This window comes from Pundamilia nyererei, unplaced genomic scaffold, assembly GCF_000239375.1.
Source record: "Pundamilia nyererei isolate P.nyererei 1_Seehausen unplaced genomic scaffold, PunNye1.0 scaffold00103, whole genome shotgun sequence".
In the NCBI taxonomy this organism is placed as follows: domain Eukaryota; kingdom Metazoa; phylum Chordata; class Actinopteri; order Cichliformes; family Cichlidae; genus Pundamilia; species Pundamilia nyererei.
In genome coordinates, this window is record NW_005187504.1 from 1,145,229 (window position 1) to 1,170,490 (window position 25,262).

At 41.1% G+C, this 25,262-nt stretch overlaps 1 protein-coding gene across 1 annotated transcript in view; it reads left to right on the plus strand.

The window, feature by feature from the left end:
• pard3ab (par-3 family cell polarity regulator alpha, b) overlaps positions 1-25,262 on the plus strand; it is a 233,486-nt gene that overhangs the window by 134,438 nt on the left and 73,786 nt on the right. Inside the window, exons 13-19 of the mRNA XM_013912826.1 lie at positions 3,445-3,633; positions 4,377-4,547; positions 8,847-8,997; positions 16,051-16,237; positions 17,753-17,904; positions 18,925-18,969; positions 24,713-24,729. Coding sequence (XP_013768280.1) covers positions 3,445-3,633; positions 4,377-4,547; positions 8,847-8,997; positions 16,051-16,237; positions 17,753-17,904; positions 18,925-18,969; positions 24,713-24,729 — 912 coding nt within the window. The remainder of the gene's footprint in view (positions 1-3,444; positions 3,634-4,376; positions 4,548-8,846; positions 8,998-16,050; positions 16,238-17,752; positions 17,905-18,924; positions 18,970-24,712; positions 24,730-25,262) is intronic.

The window sequence follows — 25,262 nt, forward strand, 5'->3', positions numbered from 1 at the left end:
TAATCTTAGCTCCACAGACTTCTCTCCACAGATGGTACCATACCTGATCTGTGGCAGGCCCACTCGCTGCCTGTTAAAGTGCTGTCACGCAGGATGCCTCGTGAGTGGCACGCTCTGAAACCCATTATTTACACTGCTTCGCTCAAGCTGTGACTGCTGCCCTCGCAGCCAATGGAAAGACGGCATCCATGCAGCAGTGTGCAGGGATCGAGGGAAAATTGATATTATAGGTGTAAAGTAACTGAATTATATAATTGAGCTTCAAGATTGTAGTAAGAGCATCAGAGAAAAGCTTTTGATTTGTTCCTCTCAGTAATGAAGAAAAGAGGTGCAGGACACAGACTGAAACACTGCTGGAAGTCTTTAACTGTTTTGCTCTGACCTTTGTGACTGCCTCAAACAGCACATTGAACCCTGTGGTGTGGAGTGCACATATTGCATGCTGAATGAGTCTCATCAATCAGAAAGAAGAGCAATGAAGTTAAATAGCAAAAATAAAATTTTGACATCGTCTTCAAAATAAAGAAGCCCAAGGTTTTGTTTTTGCAAAGATAATATTCATTATATTTCCACACTTAACCATAATTGTGTTGGTTGGTGGTGGAAATTCTTTGCTAGTGCGCATTTAATGTGTAAAGTCAACATTGCAAATGCTGTAAACGAGCCTGCGGTGGTTTAACGACTGTTAATACCTACAAAAAGACACAATACTAAGCCCCCTCCCTAAAATGTTATTAGAAGCATCTGTAGCTTCAATCACAGCACCCATTTGCTGTGACATGATCTTGCTAATCATATGCAATATCACAACATTGATTTCCATCCAGAGTAGCACTGATTTTGACAATCAGTATTAATGTTGGTCGGGATTTTGGACTCTGTGGAGGCCGATGCATGTAAGAAAATGTCTCGTGCTCTCAGAAGTGATCCTGATGAATCCTGGCGGGAGCATGCCCGTGCCATTAGGGAAGAAAAAGTACAATTAATTGAAGCAACCTCTACCCTCTTTTATCAAAAACTGGTGGAACCAGCTGATGAGCAAGCACATTTTAGTTAACAGAGACCAGCATTAGCTAGAAATGCAGTAAGTTATAGCATTTAAAATAACAGGCTTAACTGATTAGTTAGTTAATTAATTGATTTTTAGCTGAGTTTGCCATCTGTGGATACAGTATCAGTCTTAACTATGTCTACCAGACTAACTGCTAACTGCCGTTGCTGGAAGGCTCTCCAGTCTCTTTTGTGTTTTGGAAAGGCGAAAAGACTTTGGAGCATCTCCGACGTTACCATTTATTTTGCTCTCAGGGTTACCAGATATACTTTCCAGTCCAATTATCTTGTAAGTTTTGCATTACGCTGTGTGAAATATGGCAGTTAAATTCAATCAAACTATTAGATTTAAATCTAAAAGGGAACAGGAGGCTATTTTCAGCCCTGAAATAAAACCTCATTTACAGATCAGTTCTATTGTGACTTCACTTTTCTTCTTATTCACTTACTCACAGCTCAGGAGTCACTTTTTAATTAGCCTTAAATTTATTCCAGCAGAATGAATTGCACCAGAATAATTAAATTCCTGTTGTCTTTATTATTCCGCAGCACTCGTATCAAATCGACTCGTGCTCTGTTTTTAATTTTCTCACAACTTTATTCCAGGTAGCATCCTTTTGTCTTTCTGAAACACGCAGACACCCTGACGGTGCTCTTCGTGCTTCCTTGTCCTTTATCTTCCTCCTCCTTCCTTCCTCCCCTTCCCTCCCCGTCCTTTTTACTCCATCCTCACTTTGCCCTCCTCCTCCGCCACTTTGCCTCTCCCTCCATCCCTCTTTCTCCCTCCTCGGTTGCACCCAGAGTAATTCCATCTCTCTCCCAGCAAACAAAGGGAGCTAATGACATGCTGACACCGAGCCCGATGATTGAATTCATTAGGCGTGCACAATAATTGCCAGGCGCTAGCGTGCACGCACCCATCTATTCAGAGGACAGCTGTCAAATAACAAGCAAGAGAGAATAGCTTTTTATTGTTGGAGCTGGAAGAGAGAGGGAGAATGAATTTAGAGAAAGAGTGAGAGAAGCACCTGTTGTGGAGGGGAAGAGACAGAGAGCACTCAGCATGTCAATTAGGCTGCTGTGTTCATGCGGGGTTACTGGGAAGTTTACTGCCTGTTTGACGCACTTGGCATCATGATTCAGGTGCGAGGTTTGTGCTTTTTTTTTCTATAGGAACACTTTTAGTCAGACGTTTTTAGTGGAGACATTCAGCTGTGACTTAATATCTAAGCCACAACTCTTAGTTCTGAGGTGAGGCCCTAGTCCTGAGTATACAGGGATGTTTAAGAAGAGTACGTCTTGACATTTGTTGGCCATATTTGGAGTCTCCGTGTCCTTCAAACACTAAATGTAGTTGTGGCGTTGATCTGGAGTGCATCTGTGCTGTAATGATTTGAAATTAACAGGAGATAATCATATTGGACTGAGCTTGAACACCTCATAAGGCTGACATTAATCACAATATAGATGCAGTATATACTCAGTAATCTAATCAGAAACACGCACTGGCAAATTTGCAGTTATTGAACACTTCTTAGTTGTGTACCTGCAGATGCTTCACAGTAAATGCTCTCCAATTGCATTTGCTTTGATTCACGCTGCGCTTTCAAGTACATGACAGAAGTGTTCAGTTAGCCAAGATATTGGCTGTTGTGGAGCTTCATATAACTGTGCAGTGTTTGTTGTTGGTGGATGGGAAGCAGGTTAGTGTTATGTCATTTCTCATTTGTCGGAGCGGGCTACAATCCTTCTCCAAAATTCTTCCACTGTAGGAGACGGGACTGCAGAACTTACTCGGACTTGCAGCTTATTCACTGGCACCAAAGATCAAAGCTAACACATCACATCCCAACTATTATAAGATGCCATTTTGATGTCAGAATGGATATTTCCTTAATTTATCTGGTTCAGCGTTGAGTAATGAGAGCCGTGTGCCTTAATTATACAACAGAAGTCTCTGCCTGCATATACTAAGCACCTGATTTAACACTTAAGACTGGTAGTCTAACACTAATAAATCTGTTGTAGATAATGAGCTTGCACTCTGATTTACCTCCCTGCTAACTGCCCTGCTGCAAATTATATGCAGGTTCTTTTCATTAACCTCAAGTAGCCAAATGAATGTCCTTTTAACTTTTGTACTTTTGCTAACCCCAAGAAGACGGAGAAAGTGTGGCAAGGCTGAAGGGGTGTTTGCTTTACTGCTTAGGCTAAATGCATGAATGTTTTTGGTTTGGATGATTAAATATTTATTAGGGTGTACGAGCATTTAGATGTATTTAAATGTGATTCTGTCTCGGCGGATTCTCAAAAGTTATTTTGTAGTCGCTGGTCGGGTTGCTTTCGCTCCGTAAATTGGGCTCCATATCTCAATCTTTGCTCCGCCTCTTACAGAAGACAGAGGAGGACGAGTTGGTCCTGACCCCTGATGGGACCAGGGAGTTCCTGACCTTTGAGATCCCCCTCAGTGACTCGGGTTCTGCAGGTTTAGGTGTGAGCGTTAAAGGCAACCGCTCCAAGGAAAACCATGCAGATCTGGGCATCTTTGTCAAATCCATCATAAATGGAGGTGCAGCCTGTAAGGTACAGTAGCCTCTCTCATGAATAATAAAGCGTCTGAATGGAAACAAAGAAGAAAGATTAAAAATGTGTTCATTCATGGAGGCAAGTTTTTTTTGTTTTTTGTTTTTATATGAAATTGAAATATAAAGATGCTGATTCAGTTAAATCTGACTCTAAATGTTATGTACACCAGCAAGTCCTAACTGACACCTGGCCGGTGGCAGAATCATTAAGTTTAGAATTAAATCTGTGTCTCTTTACATTACATTAGAATGTCTTTGTCTTAAAGCTTTTTATATTTTAGGTGTGATTTTTCGATATGCCAAACTTTAAAAAGTAACTTTAACCTTCTAACAGGGAACGTGAGGTAAACGACTTTCCTGGTTCTAAGAAACACTTAAGCTGTGATGAGCTCTATGAGCACAAAGCAGCCTTTCTTCCATGGCTCTCTGTAGTGCTGCAGTCAGTTTCAATAGTCCTTCAACTTGATTGTTTTTCATACAAACAAGCTTGTGTTGACAGCTCATGATAATGGCCTTGAAAGCACTGTTTTCTCCAAGACATTAGATCATGACTAGAAACAGGATCCTCTTAGTGAGTGAGGTCGTTTGTCTGATTAGATCAAGGTTATTGTTAAACCGGAGGTGTAAGTGCTTTTAGGTCTATTTACAGCGTTTATTGTTCAGTCAGTAAAAATACACAATGCACTTTTTCCATAGTGTTAAAAGTTTAAACAGCATATGTAATTGGTTGTTTATTAAAAGGACGGGCGACTGCGAGTAAATGACCAGTTGATTGCTGTCAACGGCGAGTCGCTATTGGGCAAAACCAACCAAGACGCTATGGAGACGCTACGAAAGTCCATGTCAACTGAAGGCAACAAGCGTGGTATGATCCAGCTCATTGTGGCCAGGCGAGTTGCCAAAAGAAATGAGGTAGGAACCAAGGTGAAGGATGGATTTGAATGTCTGGTTCTCGGCTGTGTGAATTTATATAGACCAGGACAATCATTACTTTTTAATTAGAACCGCTGCTTTGCCGATTTTGCTAATGTGTCTTACTGATGATTAAATGGGAGTCTGAGAGGGCTTAAAGCCTCAGTTTTAGAACTTATCCAGCATATTGGCCGTTATATTGCCTGATGTTGGCTGTTTGGAGATAAATCAGTGTCAGAATTTCCAACGTTGAAAAATTAAAAGTGGAGATGGAAGAAACACCCTTCAACCATTGACATTGCTTAATTTGTCCACCAGGGGGCAGAGCGTAAACGACTGATCCATGACTTGTAAAACAGTTATTAACTTATTTTAAAACAGCATTCACATATCACCTTAGTAAATGGGCTGATTCTTCTATAGCGCTTTTCTACTCTCCCGGAGTACTCAAAGCCCTCACCTTAGTAAAGACTCATAAATAACTAAACTAGTGCTGTCAGCGCTAATGCGTTAACACAAACTGACTCGCGTTAACACAAACTGACTCGCGTTAACGCGTCAAAATTGGCAAATCCCCGTTAACGCCGATTAGTCCGTGTGAGGGATTCCTCGGCGTTAACGACTAACGCGATTAACAACTCATCTGGAGCATTTTGGGCAGCTTGTCCGATTTGTCCATTCTGCACTCCAGATGGGTTGAGTGCGCTAAATCCTCATTTAATTGCGTTAATCGTGATGACAGCATTAACGCCTTTACCCACGTTAACGCCGTATTAACATGTTAAAGCTGACAGCACTAAACTAAACATAACAAATGTTCAGGAAATCCACACATGTGGCTGTTATTTTGGATTTTAAAGTGACTAAATTTCATATTGGTCTGAAGAATGCTGTATTATTCGGGATCTACTCAAGTTCAGCATCATAGCTGTGACCAGCACGCTTTTGTGTAAACCATGCAATCAGAAGATTTTACAACTAGTACAGCAACTATAATAATTTACTGTTTTTGCTCACTCTGAGCATATATGACCTTTTGCAGCAGCCGACTTGGCTTTCACAAATTCAAACCTCAGAGTTGTGCAGAGTTGAGCCGTTTTTGAGCAAAAGAAGATGACGTTCATTCAGTATTAATGCTCAGGCTTTTTTGTTACCAGCTGTTCTGTGATTTGAAGCAGTGTAGTGAGTTCTTCGACTGCTGCTGCTGATTCACAAAACATCCAGATTTAGACGCAGACTGCAGTTTGGTAAAGAACTGCTATTTCAGTCTGCTAGAGTCCAACCTTACTTCTAGTATTTTCAACTCTAATGGGGCAAATTTCACTTTCCAATCTGTTAGTATTCAGATCAGAATATCTATAGTTGCAGTTTCCATGTTGTTGGGGTTTTTTTTTGTTTTTGTTTCTCTAAAATTTGGCATTGCTGTTCTTGAATATAGCCACTTAAGTCATTAGGCCTGATTTCTGTGAGTTCCTTTCTGTGATAAATATATAACAACCCAAAGCCAAACCACTGGGAAATACCCTTATAAGCATCAATTAATTATTTCATAAAATAAAAGGAAGCAGTCAGGTCATAGCATTTCACCAACCCCTTACATTCACTCCTGCCTCCCTTGAGGCAGGTGGAGGAAAAATACACGGCTGCGAACTGAGCTGCGCAACTTTTCTCCTCCCCTCAATGTCATGTTTTTACATTCTCCGTACACCTTGGCCTGTCGCCTGCTTGAAAGCTGAGGCTGAATCTGTGTGCACCGCTGCTGCGTGTCCGCAAATGGGCGCGCACGTCCGTGTGCACGTGTACGCCTCTGGCAGTGCCTGGCTTCTCTGCTCTCCTTTTCCAACCTGGTGTGTCAAAGTTTTGATTTCCCCTCGGTCCGCCTCGTAATTGAAAGCAGAGGCTAAGCCTGGAGGTGTGTCTTGTGTGTGTGTGTGTGTGTGTGCGTGTGCGTGCGTGCGTGTTTTATCAGCCTGTGTGCGTGTATATATGTGTAGTGAAGCGTGCAGTTTGTGCTTTTGTACATCCAGCTTATGCACATATGCATTTATTTACCAGGATATTTCTGCGTGTCCGTTTGCCAACACGTCCTATGTATATGCACACGCGTGTGTGTTGCCGACATGTCGAAGCAGTGAGACTTCACAGAGAGCGTGGTGGATGAATAAAATTCGAGCGCTGGGAGTCTCGTCAATCTTTGCTTCACATGCAGAGCTGGAGGCATGGCCTGAGGCTGTCCAAGTGTCTGGCTATTTATAAAAATAGAGTCCGTGACACTGAGAAAACAAGCAGGGGAAAACAACAATTTAATACACTTGTTCTCAAAGAGACTGGTCTGAGCTCGAAGCCCCATAGGCTCCGTATAGATTAACACATCATAACCAGCCGTCAATCAAATATTACTTAAAATCTAATAACACCTAATTACTATAGGATAAGACCTATAGCTCATTTGACATTTAGCGACATATGTGATCAGATAAATCTTTATTTACTCTCCCTCCCGTGTTCCCGTCAATCCGATATCAATCTCAAATGTTTGCTTTTGCATAAATCACAGGCTCCACCACTTCCGATCTTTCCTCCATCCCCATAGAAACGCAGTGAACTCCAACCAGCCAACTTCCACATCACCGCTGGCACCCGAAGGGATCGAGACCTTCCAGGAGTTCAATTATCAGCCTGAATATGCAATGAGCTGCGGTGTGATTTGTCCACGTGCCCTCAGTACGGCGAATCCCATCGGCTATTACCGAGGCATTTCACCCCGGCCCCTCAGTCACCCGATTCATTAACTACCTCATTTAAAGTCAAGAGCAGCTGCATGCCGGCAGTCACAGCACCATATGGCGACCTTCGAAATGAGTCGCTCTCCGTAGTTGATTTGTTTTATCCATGTGAAGTTTTCATTAGTTATGTTTGCCATCGTTCAAACGGTTTAATCTGTTCAGCAAATGACTTTCTTCATTTGTAGTGAAAGAAAGGCATCCAGAAAAATTAAGACGTGTTAGCAGTAAAACTGGTAGAAACTTTTATTGGCATACTAACATTTTTTTCTACAGGAGGAGTTATTTAAAAAGGAAATGTCTATGATTTTCTTACCTTTCTACAAGAGCTATTATGGTGTCTTGCTTAAGGGTTTTGAATTTTGCCTTATTTCCAGTGTGAACTTATTGTATTACTCTACACTTCGCAGGCCTGTGCTGTATTTTTACTTGCGTGCATTTATTGGAAAGTTATAGGTTTCTGTGCTAAATAACGTTTTGCATTCACAACACAAGATCGAGTTCAGGGCTGCTGCAAGGGTTTATTTATTTATTCCTTTTTCATAAACAGACTTGTCTTGTCTAAATGACCCCGGTGAATCCCTAACAAGAAAGAAAAAGCAGTTTGATCGATGAGCTAAAGGTGATTCAGGATGTGAACATGTTTCTAGTCTTGCACAAAGAGCCTTCTTTTCTGTAATCTGCCTCATGACACTTTTGCCAGCATCCTAATATTACCACCATATGTATGCTCTCATAAACGGAAGTTTTCTGTTACATCCCTATCTATTCGGCAGTGTTTATAGCAGCACAACCATTCACTGAAGTGAAAGGGATCATTGGGCAAAGACCTTCTGCCAAACTCAAATTCCAGCCAAGCTAGTCATAGTCATTGATTGGAGTCATTTGGTCCCAGTATTGAGTCAAGTTTGATAGTGTCATTTCCTGATATGTGTTAACATTTATGACTGTTATCATTAGAGCTGTCATCACCTTCAGAAAGAAATGCAAAAACCATACAGAAAACATCAATACATCAGTACATCCAGTGATCCAACGGACAAAAGACACACGTGCACACACCTTCTCAGGCAGTAGATGTGTGCAAAAGGGTAACGGGGCATGCAAATGGTCTATTTGTCCAGCAAGAAAGACTGTCATCATGGGTCTTAAGGGAAATGTCAAGATGCTAGGAAGCTAATCTTCCCCAGCGGGGGATCGCCAGCTCGGTAACAGCCTGTGGCTCAACAGCCGAATGGAAATCCATCCTCATTTATCCTTGTTACCACATTGGTAGCATTAGCATGGATCGCCACCCCTGTGTCCAGCCATTACTATTGAACAAATGTTAGCGATGCTAGTTCCCTTCAGAATCATTCTCTCACTTTTGAGTAAGACTTAACTTCTAGCACTTCACTCTGTCCCCGTTAAAAAGGATTATTTGTTCTTTGTTAACCTTTATAAAAACACTTCACAGGTGATTCAAACAAAGGAAGGAGTTAGTCTTTGATGTAACATCAGCTTCCTCTTCATTCAGGAGACACCAGGGAGCCCACTGGGACCCCAGCAGATTTTAAACACCTCCCTAGATGACCACGAGCGCCGAATCTCCCACTCGCTGTATGGTGGCCTGGAGGGCCTCGATGACAACTTGATGCCCCGGCAAGGCATGCTGCCACGCACGATAGGTGAGTTCCAGCATAACGAATTAATTTTGACCTTTTTTTTTGTACTCATTCATTGGCAACTGGTTCTAACATTTCCTGCCTTGTTGTAGTTTATGGCCATTTGCAGGTGCAATGTGATTCCCTGTTTCTTCTGCTTAAGGATGTTTATAGGGTCACAACTGCAGCATTTTACAGCAATTACAGCATTTTGTTTTGTGTGTTCTCTAAGCTAGCCTGCCAGGTTTTGTCAGCATGAGCCAGCAGTATCATCTGGAACCAGTGGTTTTTAATGTCTCTGTCAGGCCGCAGGAGGCAGAGATGGACAAATGCCCCCTCGACAGTTTGTTGCTTGTATGTTTTCTGAAAGTGTCACGCGTGCATTGGTTCTCAAACCTGCAACTCTCCCTGTTTCTAAATAACCCTTTGCTCAAACATGCTCTGAGCTGGTTTGAAAGTGACTGCGTGCGCGTGTGTGTGCGTGCGTGTGCGTGCGCGTGCGTGTGTGTGATTAGCAAGCATATTTGTATCTGTGTGTAAGAGCTTTGTGCGCATCTGTGCAGGATTGCATTTGTGTAGCACTTGAGTGATTGATGGATGGGTGGTTATGTTCGTTAATGTCAAAGAAAGGATTCTGTGCACCAGATGGTGAAATCGCAAAGCTCGCCTGTTTTAATTTCAAGAAAGAACATAATGACCCAACCATCTTCCTACATCTTGTCCTTTGCAGTTGTTTATTTGCTTTGAATTCTTCAATTTCTCTTCTGCTGATTCATTGCAAATGAGCCCAAAGGGAAAAGAAAGACACAGAAAATACTTTTAATGTAAATAAATTAAATAGAAAAACAGTAAGAAGAGTTGAAGTAACTCTTATCTTGTATTTTAAAAAAGTAGCTCTAGGCAAATCTGTCTCATTAATCAATGCAACTTAATCTGAAAGTGTTTTCCATTTATGCAAATCGGTTGACTCTGACACTGTCAGTGTATATAAAAGTGTAAGCTATGAGTGACAGAGAAAGTGTTAATAGGTGAAGCTCATCCATGCTGCTACAGTGGCTGCGTTCATCCATGCTTAACAAACAGCAAGCACATAATGAGCGTACAGGGTTGGGAGTGAAAGCACGAGGCAGATTTACAGCAGTTGTCTGCTTAGCAGTGGCAAATGAGATCGCTGTCACTTTGCCGACCAGACAAACTGATGTCTGAATCTTTTGTGAAGCTCGAGTTTATCCTAATGCTTCATGAAGTTAATACATCACTTTGTGTATACAGTTCAAAATCAGCATAATCTGCAGGGGCCTCCAGAATGTACTGACCAGACGTGTTTCAACAGTTGCTGATCTTTAGTTTTGTTGGACGGGAGAAGGCTTTCTAAAGACTGCAAAGAGTCTTTTTCTTTGCCTGAAACGAAAAACAAAAAGCAGTAAAGCTGTCAAGGTTGAACTGGAGCATAGAAGAGCTTTCTGCAAACAGTGGGTGGTTAATATGGGACTTTGTTAAACTTTAAAATCGAACCTGGCAGAGGGTCTTTTACAGAAAAAAGAAAATAATACGAATAAACAGTTTTGATTTTTCGGGGGTAGCTATTAGATAGTTACAGAAGTTTCCTGCGTCTTGTTAACTAAGCAAATATTTGAGCATGCTTTGGTTGCAGGTCAGTCTATGTCGAGAGCAAAAACAAAAGAGGGGGGTTTTGAACAGATATTTGTTATCTGCAGTTTGGGTATGCTGAAGCCCTGAAAAACTAGCCGTTGCACTTGGACGCCAAGTCAGTGTACGAGCTGATGGGTTCTCAGGTTGTTACCAGAGTGGCACAGTCGTTGCAGTAATACTTTACGTGTTTTTTTTTCCTCTTTCTTTAAGCAAGAGATTCGATCCAAACAAATGGAAACTAAGCAAACAAAATAATCTTCCAGAATAAAAATCAAAAGTGAAGTTTGGCCTGTTGGTGAGGATGAGATTGTTTGTTAGGTGAAATTAAAGGAAGGCTGTACTAAGAAAAAAAAAAATAGAAATTGTTATTAATATCTGCTTTTCTACTGTCAGTCTCCCTTAAATATGATTAAATATTGTCCAAAATGTGGAGCTGCATCCAGTCACAACCTTTACAAGCGAGAGATGGATTTTGTGAAACATGATGAGGCCCAACTTAAATTGAATAATGTCACCGCAGTGCTGCTGTAGTGTTGCAGCTCATGCCCCATCAGTATTTGTGTCTCCCAACACACGTGCCACGTGCTTTTTTTTGATCCTCTGTCACGTGTCTTGTTTTTGTAATTTCACTGTGAACTGACTGGGCTAAGCAGGGAATATCTGATATCAAAGCACCGAGAGTGGTCCGTTTGTCCACCAGGATCAGACGCTTGAAACCTCCAAGGCTGGCCTATGAGGGCTGCACACTCTATAATTGCTATGTGTCACAGACACGTGACTCTTTTCTCTGCTTATTAAACACTTAATCAGCCCAGTGGATTTTTTTCCCTTGACTGTTTAAGGAGGCATTTCAGCCTCAATATATCATGTAACGTATTCTGAGTCTTCTTTTTGACACGTGGTTTTAAAATCAAGTGGGTTATAAAAGGATTTTTTTCATGTACTTGAATCACTACAGATAAGCAGTTCGGGCTTTTTAGAACATTGCTCTGTGGTTTTGTGAAGATTGGGAGAGGTAGGGAAAGGATTAAATCCTTATATGAACTCTTGTTTAATTTGCCACTGTGGACTCGGCAAAGAGGATAAAGGTCAGCAATCTCAAACTTTAAGCTGGTAGACTCTGCTTTTCTTAGTATTTTCCTCATAAATTAACATTTTAAAGGTATTTTTTCAAATGTCTTTTGTGTTGTCTATAACTACATTTTTATAAAAATAAGATTTGATGGGGACCAGTCAAACTGGGACTCAGTTTGAACTTTATTCCTCTTCACATGAGGTTAGTATGTATATACATGTAATAAACTGTAATAATTATATGATTGTTGATCTTAATCCTGTGAAAATCACCCGACAGTAATCTGTAAAGTAAAACTGCAGTGCAAATTACCCACCTGCTTAAAGTGAGTTTTGCAAAAATCATTAGCTGAACATTTTTTGTGTCATCTGCATCTTTCTTCTCCTTCTTTCTAGGGTGAGAATTATAGAGGCTGTGCTGGCAATTATAAATAAACATTGGATGGAGGGCCGATAGTCCGGCCAAACCCATCATAAACATCAGAACTTTTCTCCCAAACAACTGATCTTTCATCCCTGTTCTTAAAGCTATTAAAACTTTTTCTAACATTGATTCCACATCGAATTTTTCCCTTTATTTATGTCTACCTATAAAATGACTGTTTTGGCCCTCAGACCAGGTTTGCTGCAGTAAATGTCAAGTTTTTGATCATGACTTGACTTTAGAAGGTTGGTTCTATAGAACCCTTCTTGTTTGGATTGGAACGGTTTCTTTAATGAAAGTAGCGCTGGTGGAATCTAATGTTTGTCTTATAGAAAGATATTTTAGAGCTTTTTGACACCGTATTTGAGTGAAAGAAGACACCTCCAAGAATATGTCCAAACATGGGCGGAAAAACCCAAACTTTGGACATGGTTTCACACCACTACAACATAGGGTAACAATCGTGGCGTCTTTCTGTGTAATTTGGGTCAACCACCACTTTTAAAGTGCATGTCTGGGAGTTGGACGAGTGCTCTGGCCCGTGCTTACGTTTGTACTGATGGACCAGCTGCAGGATTTGCAACTTTAAGTTGTAGTAACTCCTGATGATTGCACGAGCTAACTTGTCACCCTTTGTACTTGAGTCAATTCCCTGTGAATTAACATAAATGTGGTGATTCGCCAACATAGGCAGCTGTGTTATGACTGATGTGAATACAGTGGAAGGGTCTGGAAAAACAGATGCACGGCTATGAGCTGCTCCATTGCTGCTAGTCAGGAGCTGTCAGGAAGAGACTAGAAGCAGGTCCCAGATGGGAACGCATGTGAACACAAAGTAGAGCTTTGCATGCTCAGCAAACCTTCTTAAGATAAATACAATTGTGTGTGTGTTTGAGTGCTGGAGGGGTCTTTCACAGTTCCTTGGAATAAGCCTGTTCTTGCGTTGTGAGGGTGCAGCTAAACATAAATCATGCATTAAGCTTTCTTAGAGGAGAACTTGGTTTCGAACATATCAGCTTGAATTTCGGACCGCGTGCACTCTTAGATCGCTTGCTGAAGATGCCAGGGATAAGAGAGCAGCTTAATTATTCCTTCAGGCCAATAGCTTTCAAGGCCCAGCACCCCTGGCAATAACCTCTTTGCTAATTATGCAAATACATTGAGACAAGACAAAATTAAAAGGAGGGAGGGGGGGAATGCTCCGCATGGCTTTCACCTCATGTTATCCTCCCCTCCTGCTACTTCCAGTTTCATTCAGAAAGTCTTTTGTACCCCCTCCTTCCCTCTTGCCAGTTCCATGTCCCCCTTTTTTCCTTCAAGTATTCAGTAGTTGTATACAAAAAGCATCTAATAATACTGGAGACTCACCAATGAAATGCTGCCTATTGTTCCACTGCAGCGCTGTCTAAAATTATTACAGCCGTTGGGAACAATAATTTGTGTTTATTGGTTCAATTCTCAGGTGATGTTGGGTGTGTGCTGCGTCCACATGGCACAGCCATTGTCGCTGGCTGTCGGCTGCCCTCGGGTGCTGGCACTAAAACAAAGAAGCTTTTTTTCCCCCATCCTTATACCGAGCAACTGAGTTGACAGATTCATTGGTTTCCTACTCAGTAGCTGCCAGTTGATTGTACTGCAGTGATTCAAACTGTGACATTGATGGGATTCTCAGTGTTGCGCATTGGACTGCTTAGGGAAATGGGATTAAGTGGTTCTGTGAATGCACATGTGTGCAGACGCTTGTGTAAAATGTGTGTGGCTGTGGTCTGAGAGAAAGAAGTGGCCATGCTGTGCTGGAGGACCCGCCCGGACTCCCAGATTCACAGTGAATAACAAACATGCACAGCAGGAGGCGGGGCTGAAAGGAGGGCAAAGACACACACTAAAACCACTAGAACAGTTGTAGTTGTTCAGGGAAGGTTAAGGCTGTGCACTTTGCACACTTCTGCAGATCCAGCACAGCACATTCACACTGAGTGTGAGAGAATTCATGCTTGTACACTAACATCTATATATATTCCTAGAAATGTGTGCATTTATTTCTTATTTCTGCATTTCTTATTGTCTTTTTTTCTCCCACTACTTTTTTAGTCACTACCAAGCACAAGGAGGCTGTAAATATTAACTATTTCATCATTGGCTTCTGAGCTCTCAATTTTGAAACCAGAACCATATTTAGAAGGTGGAGGGCAAAGTAATCAGTTCCTGCTGCTAACCTTGATTTACAAGCAGCTTCCCATACATCACTTACAGATAACTGCTGAAATACTAGAATTTCAATCACCAAAACTGCAGCACAAACATCACTCTAAGTCATTATTTGTCAGATAATTCCTTTAAAATAACACTCTAAATAGGGTTTTGTGTGGCGCAAGCTTTACTGCCTTATTATGTTTCCAAAATGGGATTAAAAAGTACGTTGTGCATCAGTCAGTTCACATAAATAAGATGTCACTTTGAACATTGACCGACAACATTTTAATTGACCTCTACACACAAATTTGCATACCCTAACACACTCAAACCTCCTCATCGCTCCTTTGTTTTCTCCTTTCAGCTCATTTACATCAGGTCATTCACCCATGCTAGCTGGATGAAACAACATGCTGCGGCCCTGCGGTCCCCTCGGTGCCTGGTTAAGAGAAGCAAACAGCAGGCCCGGCTTAGACCTCCTGGTCTCTGACAAACAAACTCCTCCCTAAGCTCAGTACACAAGGCTTTTATGAAGCATTGAAGATACCCTTTTTGATGCCAGTTTCAAAATACAGATTAAAGACAAAGTCATGTGCTGCATATCAATGAGAGTTTTTAAGCTGTGCTTTTCAGAGGCGGAGAAAGGAGACTATTTAATTTTTTTTTCTGCTTCAACACAGACTTTTTTAAATCTTTATTTGTGAGGGCACAGCTTGAATTAATCATAGTGTTTTGACATAGGAGCACCATTGTGCCTGCTGCCAGACTCCTCTTGCTATAAGCTGATTAGCCAGAAGCCGTTTCACTCACCGTTTTTAAACTTCAAAATATGTTCTGTGGTTTCAAAAGTTACCCGTGTTTCATTGTATTTTGTTGTCCCTTTCCAATTAAACTGTGACTGCAGTCTCACGCTTAATACAGTAGTTGTCTTCTGTCACAAATAAATGAATTCCTGAGGGTTTCTTCAGTCAGCGTGCTCCTTTTTTCAGGTTTCATGATTTTCACCTTGGCGCCAATATAAATCGCGGATGGTGTTTTCTATGCAGGGATTATTCCAATAAAATAAAATCGCTGATGAGACATAGTGTCTTCTCAACTCTCAGGTTCTCCATATTGATAAATCGCTGCAGCACTGACTGATTAGGAAGTGTGGCTCAAATGTTCTCTCTGGAAATAACTCCTGATTTACGCTCAAGCACACTGACGGGGATGCTGTGTGGTTTGTACAGTAGACGGCGGCTGAGTACCAATTCATTTGTTGAGATGTGCACTTGTCTCATACATCTTACTGAACTGTAAGAAGAAGCAAGACTCTAATTTGAGTCGTGTCAATAAAACATATTGTTCTTCATTAGTGAAAGTCATGAGAAATGAAACCAGTCAGAAAGAAGCGGTATAAATGTAAACTAACTGATTTTGTCAGATTGCTTTACTCTGTCACACCGAGCTGTAAGACTTTGTGTTCTGGCGTGTTGATTCTCCGTCCTTTTCTCTCTTATTATTGACTTGAGAAATGCTGCTGTTGCTCTGAGTCTCAAGGACTAACATAACAACTTGGCTTTAACCTTTTCATTTTTTCCACATGTATATTTATGTCTTTGTCAGAGTGGAGATATACAAGTCTTCTTTGTGAAGTTGGGAACACAGAAAACTTTAGATCTGAAGGACCAAAACACATAAACACAGCGATGAAAACACAAGAATAATGAAAAGTATATTTTTGTCCCCTGCAGGAAACTATCAGCTCTCACCGACCGTCAACATGCCGCAGGACGACACCGTGATCATAGAAGATGACCGGCCGCCGCTTCTTCCACCCCACCTTTCCGACCAGTCGTCCTCGAGCTCGCACGATGATGTCGGCTTCGCAGCTGATGTGACTCCACCGTGGACCAAAGAGCTGCCCAATCAGAATCACAGGTAGGCGGAAACTGTTGTTTCTGGTTAGCGTACAGTTTAACACGTTTTCCACAGAGCTACTGTGCCTGCCTAAATCTAACAAAACGGCATATAATATCTGAAAATAATAAGGTTTCTTGGAGAAAAACTTCATATGCAACAGGTTGTTTGTTTTTACAGATACTTGAGACCTCGCCGTCATGCGGTATCAGGCACTAGATGTTAGCAGCGGGCTCTTTAAGATCTGTAAACTGTGAGATGGTTCCTGTTCGTTCGATGCTCTGAACACTTGTTCTGGAAGCTGTTCCTCAAAATTTTACATTATAGCCCAGAGCATCATGTTGCCTCAGTAGCTGGCCTTTTCCCACAGTGCACCCCGATGCAACTTGTGTCTGACAAGAGCAACAGAAAACATTATTGTTCTAACAGATTGCTGCCATTACTTATTTAATGATTTGCCATTCGAAGGGCTGCACTGTACTGAGACCTTCCTGTCTTATTCAGCATGAACTTTTTCAGCAGTTTATTCTGGAGTAGCTCTTCTGTAGCATCAGACTACACAAGCCAGTCTTTGCTAACCAAAACACTGTCACATGTGCGGCTCCTTGGACCACTTCTGTTGGGCCCAGTTGTCGAGTCTGACCTTTGTCAGAGTCCCTTAAATCCTTATGATTGCTCATTTCCCTGTTGGCTCAACTTCAAGCACTAACTGTTCGCTTGCTGTCTAGTACAGTATATCTCACCCTTTTGTGAGGTGATAATCAGTGTTTTGTCTGTCAGGTGTTTCAGTGTTGTGGATTGTCAGTGTGCAGATTGTTTGTTTTTTCCAGCTGATTGCTCTTTGATTGTAAGCAGCGTTTCCTGGAGCAGCTACTTTTCTTTTTCCCCCTACTATCCTCTCAGCCTGATGTCCTTTTCTGCCACAGTGATGATAAGGACATCTTGAGTGTGTCAGTGTGAGAAAGATTAACAGATATTTTTTTCTGTCTGTTTTTGTCTGTTAAGTTTTTCTTCCATTCTACTGCTACCTTTATCTCCTCTTTTACTTTCTTCCATCCAGATAACTCCTTGTCTCCTGCTGTCAGCCTTTCTGCTGTTTTTATTTTAGTTCTCACCGTCGTGCTGTCTTCACCAACCCCGTTTCTCTCATTGCCCCAATCTATATTCCACTAGTTCCAGTTGCTCAGCTCCCATACCTTCTTCTTGATTTTTGCCCCGTCCCTCCCCGATGCCCTTCATGTTCATGTTTGAAGGCCTCGAGTTCAAAGAGGACAGCTTCTTTGAATCCTTCTTAACTTATACCATGTTCAGCTTTCTTCTTCCCACTTTTCGTTCTTTCTTTTCTGCTTGTAGAATGTGTTTACTTTCATTTTACATTCCTTTTATATAAAAAAATTATGACAACTATTTCAAAACATTCCTGTTTTTGGAGTAATTAAATCCATTGAAATGATTTTGAACACATATTTGTCTGTGAGGTTTTCCGTGTGTGAGATCAGGTCCAGCTCATCTTAACCTGTCGCACTCTCCATCCAGCTCTGCGGTTCCAGATGAAAATCATCCAGATGGTGCTTTCCAGAGGGAAGGTTTTGGACGCCAGAGCATGTCAGAGAAGCGCACCAAGCAATTTGGAGACGCCTCTCAACTTGAAATCATCAAGACACGCAAGTCCAAGAGCATGGATTTAGGTAGAGTGTTTAAAAACTTTCTGCTTCTCTCCATCACTCAACTTCGACTTAAGAATTCAAGGATTTTCCAGAGGCTACAATAATGCCTTTCATATAGACTAAAGCCGTTTGTACACCCTCCTCTTTCATATTCATATAGTGCTAATACTTTTTAAAACATAGTCGGCGTGTTGCATCAATCATCTTTGACTCAGAATATCCCGATGAAAGCTTTTTAATCCCATTCACATTAAAATCCAGGTTATGCTTATAAAGTAATTGTATTTAAACGTCCTAAAGTTTAGAAATAACCAGTTTAATACCCATTGATACATAAAGTAAAAGCAAATAATCCACGAGGACCCACTATTGTTAATTCTAAAAGAAAATGTGAACAAATTAATAGTAAAGGCATATACAACATGAGTGCTATACCCATGCTTTGTTTGTTGGTTCAGAAAAAGTTGCATATGGCTTATGAAACTTTTTGGTGAAGTCAGTGATTAAAAGTAATTTTGATCAGTTCAGTAAACCTAGTTAACTAGTTTAACTGGATTTCATTTAACCTTGAGTCTTTGCATGCTCCTCGCGTTTCACACATGTACCTCGTATTTAAATGTATTCCACCCCCTTTGCCTCTTGGTTTGAAAACACACTCTGCATCTCTCGCCAAAGTCAAGAACTTCACTGTGTTGATTCACCTTGAAATGGCTTCGAACAGTCGCTGATTGCTTTGGCTGCACCAGTCTCTCTGCTCGCACTCTCTATAATCATATCTAATCTTCCCGACCAGATTGCTGCTGTGTGCCATGTTGATATCACAACAAGTCTGATTGCTATCCTCAAACCCTCTTTTCATTTCCCATCTCCCCCCACACCGACCCCACCCCCCTGGTCTCGCATGGCTTCCGATCCTAATTGAGATGAGGCTCGTTCTGATGTTTGCAGCGCTACCTGTATGTTGCATGTGGAATGTCGTGAGCACTAACTGAACCCCAAATGTTTGTATCCCTTCTCTCTTTCCCCCCCTTCCTTTAACAGTAGCCGACGAGATTAACCTCACACCTCATCCTGAGACCTACACAGGTAAGGAACGGTGCACTGAAAGGTTGATTTAAAAGCCAAAAAACAAGAACATCTTCATCATATTTTCATTCTTGAGCTGCATCTCAGAAGTGTGGTACTGAAGGGTACAGGTGATACCGTACTTTTCGGACCATCATAAGGCGCACTGTCGATGAACGGGTCTGTTTTCACACATAAGGCGCATTAAGTTAAACAAAACAGTCAGATAAGTCAAACTTTAATCAGCTCATTCTTCTTGCTTCCTCCACTTCCATACCATTGATTCATTAATGTTGAATTCTCTAGCAGCTGCTCTATTCCCATATTGTTGCAGTATATTAATGACTAACCTCATATTGTGGATGGATTATCTCAGTTTGTTCTCCTGACTGAAGTTTAGTCCGTTTCAAACATCCTGCCGTGGGACTGCATTTTTCCCTAACCAGCCGGGACCCTCTTAGCGTTCATCCTCCAGCTTCACTGCGTTTATGTTAAACTTAATTGTTACATCTGGTAAAGCAGCAAGGCTGATCATTTTATTAAAGATGAAAGAATTTAGACAGTTTTTAAATCTCAGTGATGCCGCAGTGTTTGTTTGACTTTGGGACCTGAAGCGGATGGAGTTTTTTGACAGATGTTTGAGCGCCATGTACCACATAAAATCGGTTGGAGGTCTGTAAGCACAACCAGAATCCATACATAAGGCGCACCGGATTATAAAGCGCACTGTTAATTTTTGAGAAAATTAAAGGATTTTAAGTGCGCCTTTTAGTGCGGAACATTAGGTATTTGGTTTATACGTCACATGAGGCAGTTGTGTTTAATCTTATAAATGTCCTCAAGATGGGTTTTTAGATATAAGTTACTCACATAGTAATGTGTGCTGTCTGGGGAATAAGCTTTCCAAAACTGGAGGAAAAAGAAGAACTGTCTTCATTTGTTATAACAAAAGTTCAAGTTAATGTCCTCCAGCAACAAAGACGTTTACTCAACTCTGTTAGAAACCAGCTTAGGCCCCACTGATCCAAGTCCTGCATATCGTCTTCCCCTTTACTTTTTCTTCTATAAAACAGATCGCAGATTAATTTAGCAACACATTATTCAACCTTCTTGCAAACGATTTAACTGCAGATTAGAGTTGGTTTTATAACTACACCCTTTTTCTTTCTTTCTTTTGTACCAGAGAGATCGATTCATAACAGGTACAAGGCAGGAATTGCACAGGAGCTACAATGACAGCCATTAAATTAAACATTGATCTACAAACATAGATTATGCAGCTTGCTTGCAGGGTTCGTTTTTAAAGTTTACCCACTGCTCGAGTCTTTATGCATTTGTGTAGTGTTCCCCGTGTTTAGTGTTTGGCTCGATCGCTGGCAAGACAAATTTGTCAGTTTGCAAAGTGAAGACTCGTAGCCCTCGCTGCACTTTAAGGTCACTGCTGAACACGGTTGTGAAAGCAGTCGGGTGACTGCAGATTAGATTTTCTCCCGTTTTGCCTCAAATGCCGCTGTTGCGCTAATTATTTTGTGAGCGCGTGGCAGTAGAGGGAGCAGAGAGAAAGCGCTCTGTCCTTGGTTAAGGCAGTGAGCTGACAGCGAGTCATCAGTCACTGTCAAGTCTTGTGTATTTTCGCTGTCGCTTCAACTGAATAAAAGGGTCTGCCTCTGAAATTGGTGACATGGACGGAAGGAAGATGTGCGGAGCAGGAGCGAGAGGGATGAGACTTTAGACTTTGAGAAATAAGATGTTTTGGGGCAGCTCGCAGCAGGTGTGAAAAACAAATAAAAATGCAGATTGATACCGAGGCCACCATTGTCATTCTTTTATGCAACCTCTTGTTTTTTTTAACAGCATGTGGGTAACAGTGATTTTGTTCCCAACTTTTAATCATGTTGTGATGGCCTGAGTCAGCGAGGATGGGAGTGCTGCATATTTTATAAGCCGTGTCTGCCAAATGGTGGCAACAGATGAGTCAACTGTACTTGTTGCATAATCTGATAACAGCCAGAAAAGTAACAACTTGGCATCACATCTTAAAATCCATCAAGCTCTCATGCCTAAAATGACAAAATACATTATTCTTAATAGTTTAATAACAGGTTTCTTTAAGTCGCACATATAACTGTTTGATTATGGTTGGGGGGAAACATCAACGTCAAGCTAAAACACTGGTTGATTGAAGCAGGAGGGCTTTAATGTCAGAGTTAGATGCTTTGTACGCACAACTGTCTGTCTCCGCTTCCTAAATGACAGCCAATGCAGCAGAGACCACAAACAGTCAAGACACAGGCTGTTTGAATCATAGAGAAGGATGCTGTGTAAATGTAAACGTTCAAATCCAGATGTAAGCTCGTTTCGGCAAATGACTTCAGATGACTCCAGAAGAATGCTAGTAGTGACCGATAGTATCCCTTCTTCTAAAAATCCCTTGGATCTGAAAACAGTTTACCATGAAACTGGTTGTGTGGTTACGGTTTAATTACCGTTGGCTTATCTTTTTCCTTTTCACTGAAATTTTGAGATTCTAATTTCAAAGACTAAATGTGCTGAAATTATTATAATCTAATTGATATTCTGCTTGAAATTCATGAAAAATAAAGTGTTTTTAAAGGCTGGAATCAGATTCCCTTTCCATTCCCCGATTGGTTTGACTAATAGATTCCACCCTGTTTTTTTCTTTAAGTGCTCAGTGTTTATTTTTAGCTTGTTGGCCTCTGGTGTCACTTTACCGACTTTTTTTTCTTTTCCCAATATTTGAACTCTCCACTAAGTACAAGCGATCCATGGTCCATTTAGCAAAGTCAAAACACGACCATCCTGCTGAAACCAAAGACTCTGACAGCTCCGAGAGGGGATACAGCGGCCCTCCTCTCCTAAGCTGTGATTGACTGAGATGTTTGTTGGCACAGGCCACTGCCACATGTTGGACGAGGACACTCCATTGACGGAGGACAATACAGGACTGTTGGCAGTCTCTGAAACTGCATCCAGATTTCTTGCAGGTCTAAATCTGTGAGAAAGTGACCCCTGCGTGATCTCTGTAAAGTTCACACTTCAAGCTCATTTATATGAATTTTGGGAGGTAGGAAAGGTTTCCCAGAGTGAACTATGGGCTATTTTTGAAAAATGAGTCAGTGTTTTTGTTGGGGAGTGGGCCTAAACTGTTTTCTCAATATCGTAACACTGACAAAAAAACCTCTTGCAAAAGAAAAAGCTGGTAACTAAAAACCTGACATGACTGCTGCCTCAATCTACCAATTATGCCACCAACTGGGCTCGTGTGGCAATATAATTACAACAGTATAAATGGAAGTATAACGATTATCTTAATCTCACTGGTTGCCAGCATGTGAGCAGTCCTCTGTATGACCTGTATGCTTTTTGAGTTGCTGACTGAATAAGACGAAATGTCCTCACCAAGTTACTTAAAAGTCAAGTCTTATATAAAGCAAAAGTTTTTTTTTCATGTTTGTGACTAAATGCCATTTGTCAGATCTCCAACTCAGTGTAAACTATTCTTTCTTTTTTTGAAGACTGCCGCTGAAGTGTGACTTTTGTGAATGGCACGGGGCAAAGCCTTTAAATAATGTGGCTGCACAGCGTGAAAAGCCTATCAGGCCGGCTCTCAGTAAGACGTTAAGGGAACAGGACAGGCTGATGAGAATGAATGGGAGGCTGCTAACCCACAAGCTTGTTCATTCTGCATGTATTCAATTTTCCAGCTCTGTCCCCCCCCCCCTCTCTGTCTACAGTTTTTTATTTTGGATTTTTTTTTTTTGGGTCAGTCTCAATGTGAGTAAGCTGCCTGGCAAATATTTTTTGCTTGTTTCCAGACTTGCCGTTTGTGAATATACGACAGCGCTGGCAGGTCATTTTAATATATTACAATAAATTTTGCCCAAATTGATTTTGTTTAAAGAATGCCAGCAACATTCTGCCTATAAATAACAATCAAAATCTTTGCAGAAGCTTAATGTGACTAAAATAGGTTGAAAGTAATCTCATTCATATATTTGAATGTTTGAAAGAAGGCCCGGTCATATGCTACAATGTACAGATTCAGTGCTCTGCTTACTGTTACATGTTGACTCGTCTCACTGCTCTATTTTCGTCATGTCTTTGGCTTTTATTTGTATGTCACTTCCTACTACTCCAAACTTTGTGCTATTCTTTTGTAGCCTATCGTTTTCATTCAGCCTCCCGTGCCGTGACAGCTCGTGCTATTCTGTTAGGATTTGTGTATTTTGCAGCCTCCTCATACACTCTGAAGTGACACCACCCAGGAGATTAGGGGCTATTTCATTTACCTCCCAACCTCCTCACCTTATCTTTTTTCCACATTTATTATTCACCGTACATGTACTGAGCCTGTGAAAGGTGCCATATGGGAGCAAAAATTAGACCTGCACCACTGTCTGAATAGTCTTAGTTTAATTAAACTGTCATGTTTCTCCAATTTTGCTGATGGTTATTTTCATTTAGAGCCACATCTCGTAATGAAATTTGTACTCGATCAGTGGCGTTGTCGCACGTGCACACAGGAGAAGCTGCACACACAATCGATAAGCCTCCCGTCTTAGTGAAACGAGCATGCCAGGTTTGATTACGGTGCATTGTTGTTAGAGGTTATTGCTTATTGTCCCTTAGGAGACCGCTCATCTTCAGGTAAACCAGGTGTTTTAGTCACGCTTCAGTAAAGTAGTAGTTGGACTAATAAATTATTAACCAATTATTACCAAAAGATCAAGAGCTATACTAAAATGTTCATGTTTTATGATGTTTTTATGACAATATGACATCAGCCTATTATACTGTCAGGGTGTCATATTTAAAACACTGTTATTCAGCTAAAGCTCACATGACTACAAACAGTTTTTTGTGTTTTTTCCTTGGAGTAAGCCCGTCTTTTGTTGGCGTTAACAAGAAATTAAGCCTTTAATCACACATTGTGGAAAAAGAGACTTAACAGTAGACACGTAACATCAGCTGTCTGTGTATGGTGTTCCTGCAGCCTCTGCATTTCCTCGTCATCATCATACACACACGTGTGTGCGCTGAGGATGCTGCTGTAGATGCGTTCACCTTGAGGGAATGGTGAAGCTGGCTGGAACAAATCCCAGACTGCGAAAAATAAATAAATAAATAACTCACGTACTATACACAACAGTACTGCGGCTACATAAAATCAAAGCGGACACACTGGGGAAGAGTCTGAGGTCATAGTTGGACAGCTTTAGTGTGCTGCTGTTGTTAAACATGTGTGACGTTGCTGAGTCAGTGTTTACGGTGGGAAAAACGAACACGTCCATCCTCTGAAGTCATCCTCTCACATAACTCTCCTGTTTTTGTTTCATATCCTTTGCATCATCATTCGCCATCCGTTGTCCTTCAGCATATTTTAAACACAGTTGTCTACTCTTTAAATTTTCCACAGCAACTCTGTTACCTTATCTTCTAAAAAAGATTGCCTGGTCAGCAGGATCAGAGGAAACAAGGCAGCATTAGTGACAAAATCCATTCGTGATTGAAGCAAAACAGGACTCATGACTCCTACGTCTAACATAAAAGACATGATGTGGTTGCACATTAGAACAAAAGCCAGCAGCTCACACTCAGCCCTTGTTTGTTTGTTTGAAATCAGCGTTCAAGTTTCCAACAGTTCTGATTACTGTGACCATGCAGTCAAAGTTAATTATAGTATCAGCTCTATGTAGCCACAGTAGCTGCTTAATGTACCACCTCTAATTCCATATTGTTGCAGGGACATTGCCATCAAAAGTAATCCTCTGGGTCATCAGTTCCTCTGATGGCAGGAGTCCACGAACAGTCTTGTGATCACTCCTAAAGCGATAACGTAGCGAGCTGTTTTTTGCTCATGGCTAAAATGTTTTTAGATAGTGGGAGACTGTGAGTCAGCTGCTTGTTGTTTTGAAAGTGTCAAAAAAGCTGCTATGCAGGCATTATACAGATGTGTTACACATGGATAAGTAAAGGATGATGAGAGCTACACTACAAATAGGGCTGCCACAAACGTTTATTTTGATAGTCGACTAGTCACCGATTATTTTTGCGATTAGTTGACTAATCAGATCATGCATCCATTGAACGTAAAACGGATGCTTATTGCACCAGCAGCATCTGCTCATATATAACTATCATTAGCTTACAGCTTTAAGTGTTTAAGGTATGTGCTAACTAAAAATAAGATGGTAGTTTATTACATTTAAATGAATTGTGCAGATTGTTTTGGTTAAGTTTAATAAACTCAGCCGATTTACTCAGGAACAAATAAAATACTGAAAAAAGCCAAA